This window comes from Rhincodon typus, chromosome 4, assembly GCF_021869965.1.
Source record: "Rhincodon typus isolate 14 chromosome 4, sRhiTyp1.1, whole genome shotgun sequence".
Lineage (NCBI taxonomy): Eukaryota > Metazoa > Chordata > Chondrichthyes > Orectolobiformes > Rhincodontidae > Rhincodon > Rhincodon typus.
Window position 1 is genome coordinate 28,981,470 of NC_063335.1, and position 6,716 is coordinate 28,988,185.

The 6,716-nt window shown below is 38.1% G+C and overlaps 1 protein-coding gene across 2 annotated transcripts in view; it reads right to left on the reverse strand.

Moving 5' to 3' along the window:
* Positions 1 to 3,696: 3,696 nt before the first annotated feature.
* Positions 3,697 to 6,716, reverse strand: part of mcmdc2 (minichromosome maintenance domain containing 2) — a 43,110-nt gene continuing 40,090 nt past the window's right edge. For both annotated transcript variants that reach the window (XM_020532142.2, XM_048595489.1), the window contains exons 13-14: positions 4,564 to 4,673; positions 3,697 to 3,863 (exon numbers count right to left, since the gene is read on the reverse strand). In XM_020532142.2, coding sequence (XP_020387731.1) covers positions 3,697 to 3,863; positions 4,564 to 4,673 — 277 coding nt within the window. The remainder of the gene's footprint in view (positions 3,864 to 4,563; positions 4,674 to 6,716) is intronic.

Consider the following 6,716-nt stretch of genomic DNA (forward strand, 5'->3'; position numbering starts at 1 on the left):
CGATTAGTTCATCCACTTTATTGCAGATGCTCCGCACATTAAGGCATAAAGCCTTTAAGCTTGTCCTTTTAACAGTGTTTGTCTCCTCCTTATTTTTCTCAATAGCTCTGTTTGAATTTGTCCTTGGTTTCTCAGCCTATCACTTTTCTTTTTACGTTTTCTAACTTTGGGTCGAGTGATCCTTCCTCAGGACCCTAGTTTTCCTCCCCTTATTTATTCTTTGATGCTTCAACAGTTTCCAGTTTCTAAGGAGAAATGTTTTGCATAAAATGCATGGTTCTTAAACTGTCCTTCCCCATGACCATTAGTAGCTGATGAAGAAATCATATTAACATTGGAAGATATTTATTTTTAAAAATATGCATTGGTGTCCCCATCCATACACTGATGTATATCAGTGTTGTGAATATTGTTCGTTAAAAAGTGAATATTGCAAACATTAAAACAGTTACTTAATTTGCTAAAAAAAAGGACCAATTAATAGGTACGACCAGCACTTTGAATTTTTGGTGCATAACAAACATTCTTACTACCACCTAGTGTTTGCAGTAAGCCAGTAAATCAGCCAGAACTGAAAGCAACTTAATTCATTGAGTTTTTTTTTATTTCTGGAGTAGATTAAAACTTTTTAATATCACTGATATATTTAAATACGGCAAAAGATACTCCACTACCTTCCTTTTTTTTAAGAATTAATACAGTATTATTAGTGCATATATTCCTGGAATTTCCTCTGGATTTGCATAAAGGTACAACTGTAAGTGGATGCACATTAAATATGTGGGTTAATAGATTGCAAAATATTTACTGAGATTTGCCTGGGTAACTACAATATGGTCAAGTCTCCAAGGTGTTTTAAGTCAACCCATGAAAGTCTCCATCTAAATAAATCTCACCCTCAAAACTGGCCATGCCCCCAAGTCTGAAAAAAATGACTCCAACTTCTATGCATATTAGCACATTATACATGGATTCCAATACACAGAAGGAAACTAAATATATAAAAGGGATCACTTTTTGTTCTGGTCTTTTTAATTCACTTTCATGATCTAAATATAAGATTAAAAACTAAAATACTTTGTCAGTCTGCAGAAGTTAAACCTGCTGTGCCCAGTGTGTGTAAATGATGGTGAAGACTTGAAATTTAAATTCCAAGACTCAAAGAAAATGTACACTTCTGTATTTTCAGGCTTTCTTATGGCCCCTCATGTTTTTGTTGATTTACACCCAATTTAAGTTTGGGTGTCCTGAAAATAATTGAAATGTATGACATGTAATTGGCCATGGCAGAATGAAGGCCATATTGAGTATATTTTCATTTCTAACTCCCAGGCTGCTTTAGAGGAGAAAACTTCAATTTTTTTTATGATAATAACTAATGTATTTTTACAAAGAAAGACATATAGCATCCAAATTCAGTAAATTATAACATGTTAGAGTGGTGCCATTTGTCAAAAACATTAGATGTTCGGGCAGCCAGTAGATGAAAACCAAGACACAAAATTACAGTTGGAAAATATAAAGCAGAGAGACACCTTAAATATCTGGACTAGCCATCAGGAGTTTAAATGATGTCAATGCAGCAGGCTCAGAGTTTACAAGATTCCTGATTTATGAAAGTAATGCAGCACCTAACTATGGTTCAATACGAAGGAAAGCTGGATTAGCTGCAACTTGTGAAGAAAATGGGCCACTTAAGAACATACCTTAGAAGGATGTATTGAATGTACAAAAAATTGTGGGTATTGTCATCAAAAATGATTTAAAGGGGATGAAATTGGAATTGCCAGTAGTGCAAGATGAGACTGGACAAAATTTAACTTTAACTTAGGAAAGTAGGAAGTGAGATTCACTGTGAGGAAGTTTTATTTTTCACACAGGCATATGAAAAGGCATTCTAAAAGTGATCATGAGGATTATGTCTTACAGCCTTCAAACTATGGAAAACTACAAAACCACCAAAAGGGAAATGTAAGATATTAGGGTGTAGTTAATTGTTAGGTTGAGGCCTCCTAGAGCATGAACCTTGAGGGTTGGGGAGAATTTCTGACTGTAATTCCTAAATTGATGACGTGCTTCTGTCTCTCACAGAAATTCATTTGCTTGATACTCTGTTTTTATTTGTATGGACAGTCTGAAGTGATAGTGTAGATTTTTGCTATTCCAATACTTACTTTCTGTCTCTAAATAATATTCGAAAGATGACTGTTCTTTTGATACTACAGATGGCATAATGTCCATGCTGACTTTACTTCAAGTAACGTGATTCCAAATAAAACAAGCCCAATCAATTCTAGAGACAAGCAACCATAACAAGACCCATCATATTAATGAATGCAATTCATCAAACAAAATATTTTTTCCTAAAAAAATCTATTATTCCGTACTTAAGCATAATGGCCTGGGAAAGAATGAGGTATTTGTGAAACTGGGAAAATAACCGTTACGCCAAAAGAGAAATACATAAAGTGAAAATATTACATTTCCATCTTGTGAATACTGACTATTGTTGAAAAACAACATTTTGTTAAAGCTTTCATCTTGTACTCATCAGGACAATCCACAAGACATGGCAATGTAAAAATAGAAATAAACATACTGTATGAGAAGACAGAGTTGACTGGTTGGCAAGTTTACTTGATTGGTAAAGATTTACATCAGAAGGACACCATTTCAGTATTAAAATTGGCTACCATCCAAAATAAGTAGACACTCCAGATATCTAACTCTTAATAATACCCTAATCACCAGTGTTTATGAGGCATTAAGGCTGTTGATTCTATTTGCAGGCTGATGGTGCCAGGTTTGGGTAATGAAAATTGACCCTGGCTGATCTGGTGTTTTAAAACTGAACTGTTTGGATGGTCAGGCACAAGGACATGTAAATTCAGTGAGAACATTTTCTAAGTCCAAGAGTGTAAAACAAATGCAGAGCAATCTGTTCTGCACATCTGTCAAAAAACTGAAGATTCATTCTAGATTGAGGAGTTTCATTGTTAGGCGCCAGTAGAGACACAACAGTGTGAATCAACTGCCAAAATTAACTCACTCCACTTAGAGGATTGATGCCACTGAAACTCAGCAGATATCTATGGTACGATCCAAATCACACTTAAAGAAAGTCATAAATCTTACCAAATATATTAAAATTTGCATTACAGGATGTTTATCCATATTAAGGCACAATTTCAGGTGTTTTCTAGTTTGGATAAAATGCTATACATTGTCAGAATATAACAGGCTTATTCAGTTTAAGAAAACTAAAATTTGGCACATATGACACTGCTTTCAAGTAATGCGAATCCAACACCCACTTGACACATGCAAGTGTCCAGTTCTAATTTTCTGATTTCCAATGTGATTTTATATGTTATAGAAATAATCACACATAGATGCCAAGTGAAAGATTATATTTAATGCCAAGAATTAGATTAGCTACTTACATTGAGTTCTGTCCTTTAACTCAATAAAGAGTGGTTGAACAATAAATTTATTAAATATTAGTATTCTACATTTTATATAATGTTAAATTAGAAATACTCAATAAATCTGTATTTTCACTAATAACTTATTGCTTTATTTTTGTATTTTTGATATGTAGTGACACATACAAGACAGTTACTAAAAAGTAACAATAATAAAATGGTAGTGTTAATTGGCAAATTTTGACTACAATGCAAATAAATCTGTTTTAAGTTATTCTTCAGAAAAGTGCACAGACATCCCAGGAGCATATGTATAGCAGAACTGTAACAGCTGTTGATGGAATTGTGCCAAATATATATCTCTCTGATTTAAGCTATGCTCATCACACAGCTCAAAAGGAAACACTGCATTGGGAGCCACACATAACACTGAGGTACCTACAGAAATTAATAAAAATTAGTTCAATTTATGGTTATCCACTACATCCTGTATAAGCTAACAGTTCACAACGGGCCTTCTAAACATTAAATGCATTCTGGACAAAAAAAACCAAAAGAACTGTGGATGGTGGAAATCTGAAACAAAAACACAAATTGCTGGAAAATGTCAGCAGGTCTGGCAGCATCTGTGGAGAGGAATCAGAGTTAACGTTTTGGGCTCAGTGACTCTTCTTCAGAACATTCTGGATGGCACAATGGCTCTGTAGTTAGCACTGCTGCCTCACAGTGCAACGGACCAGGGTTCAATTCAACCCTTGGGTGACTTTCTGTGTTGAGTTTGCACATTCTTCCCATGTCTGCTGGGGTTTCCATCCACAGTCCAAAGATATGCAGGTTACATGGATTGGCAATGCTAAATTGCCCATAGTGTGCAGTGATGTGCAGGCGAGGTGGATCAACCATGGGAAATTCAGGGTTACAGGGATAGGGTAGGGGGCTGAGTCTGGGTGGGATGCTTTTCAGAGGGTTGGTGTGGGCTCAATGGGCCGAATGGCCTTCTTCGACACTGTAGGGATTCTATGCTGCCAGACCTGCTGGCATTTTCCTGCAGTTTCTGTTTTTGTTGAAAATGCATTCTTTGTTTGCAATCACAATCTAGAATTTACACTTTTGCTTTAAGACATGCAACTATCATTACCATGCCTTGCAGTGATGGAAATTTCATATAGCAAAATTGCAATGACAGCATCCTGTTCCAGTACTTTGTTTCTCAGGCTGAGTTTGGCGTGTGTTTCAGACAATGACATTCTGTGAATTAGAAAAATATTCAGAAGTCTAAAACATAAATGCTTTAACTGTTGGTCTAATGAAAAAGGATAAGCTGTGAAACTCTACATGCTTCCCTGCAATTCAATTGCAATAACAAATCATGTTTCACATTATATATAGCTTTGAACTATATATAATTTGAAAACATTTTATACTTACTTTTAAAAGAGAAGACAATTATCTAATCAAATGATTTCTAGGAGAGTTAAACTGTAAGACAAAACCTTAAATATTTAACTTACTATCAAATTACACATTTACAGTTTTTATTTTGCACCTATGCAGAACATAGATGTAATATATAACTATTATAGTACGATGTAGATGCAGAAGGGATGTTTCCCCTGGCTGTGGGGTTAAGGACCAGGGGACATAGTTTCAGAATAAAAGGCAAGCCATTTCAGACTGATTTGTGGAGGAACTTCTTCATTCACTTCAATCACTGAAATTCTTTACCCCAGAGAGTAGTGGAAGCTCAATCATTAAGTAAATTCAAGGCAGGTATTGATAGATTTCTAGTTACTAATTACACGATGGGATATGGGAATAGTACAGGAATATGACATTGAGGAAGATGATCAGCCATGATCTAGAGGATGGAGCAGGCCCAAGAGACTGAAAGGCCTGATCTCCAATATTCCTATAACAAATACAACTTAAAATTTGAGTAGATTATTAAAATCATTTGCTGCCGGTAGTTGTTGAGAATGAATGTGTGCATGTAAGGAACCAGATTTTCATCCTGGAGGCTGGTAAAGAGACTCTGGAAAATTTTCAATGTGCCCACTTCAGGAGATATTGGCTTCAGAGGAGCAATTTCCATCACCCCCATGTGGGTGCTAGATCATAGCATCCCTACAGTGTGGGAACAGGCCCTTTGAGCCAACAAGCCCACACCAACCCTCAGAGCATCCCACCCAGACCCATCCCCCTACAATCCACCTAATCTACACATCCCTGACACATTCTGGCAATTTAGTATGGCCAATCCACCTAGCCTGCACATTTTTGGACTGCGGGAAGAAACTGGACACCTGAAGGAAACCCATGCAGACACAGGGAGAATGTGCAAACTCCACACAGACAGTCACCTCAGGGTGGAATCAAACCTGGGTTCCTGGTGCTGTGAGGTAGCAGTGCTAACCACTGAGCCACCATGTCATCCCTAGTTGAACTCTTGCCAACCAACTCTGGAGAAAGTTCACACACAGCCACTGAGGCTGCCAAATGCCAAGGTGGGTTGTTTAAAAGGCTAACCCAGTATTGATGGACTTAGTTCCATCTGTTTTTTTAAAAAAGGCCCTACAGCCCTGACATTCCACACACCTCCACTGCTCCATCCTTGCTATCTCATGCTACCCATGTCAAGGTATACACCTTTACAGTGTCATTCATTCAGATCTCCTTGGTCTCTTCAAGATCTCTTGTTGCTGACTGAATAAGAAAGACAGTGTTTCACCAGAGCTGCATGTACCTTGCTTTCCTCAACTCTCTATTTAGATTTCCTTATGATTTGGTAGCCTGTCTGTGTTTCCCCTGTTTCAGTTACAGTATTACTTGGTTCTGTCTTCCAAAATCCACATAAATATCAGCGAGTCTATAAAGGAGCAAGTTTCCAGGTTCCTCTGCGTCTGTAAATCCATTCAAGATGGTGGCAGTGGAGTAGGCAGCGTTCAGGTCTTCAGCCTGGGGCTCGTCAATCCGTCCACTTTTCCGCCCTTTTCGTCCTCTCTTTTTTCTAAGATGGTTAGGAGTTACCTTGGAGAAGCTGAGAGCCAGAGCGAAGCAGGCTGGAGGCTTGGAGGGGCTGAGAGCTGGAATGTAACAGTTGGAGACCTGTAGCAGTGCGGAGTGGCTGAGAACTTGAGCAAAGTGGGCTGGAGGCCTGGAGCGGTGCGGAGTGGCTGAGAACTTGAGCAAAGTGGGCTGGAGGCCTGGAGCGGTGCGGAGTGGCTAAGGGCTAGAGCAAAGTGGGCTGGAGGCCTGGAGCGGTGCGGAGTGGCTAAGGGCTGGAGCAAAGTG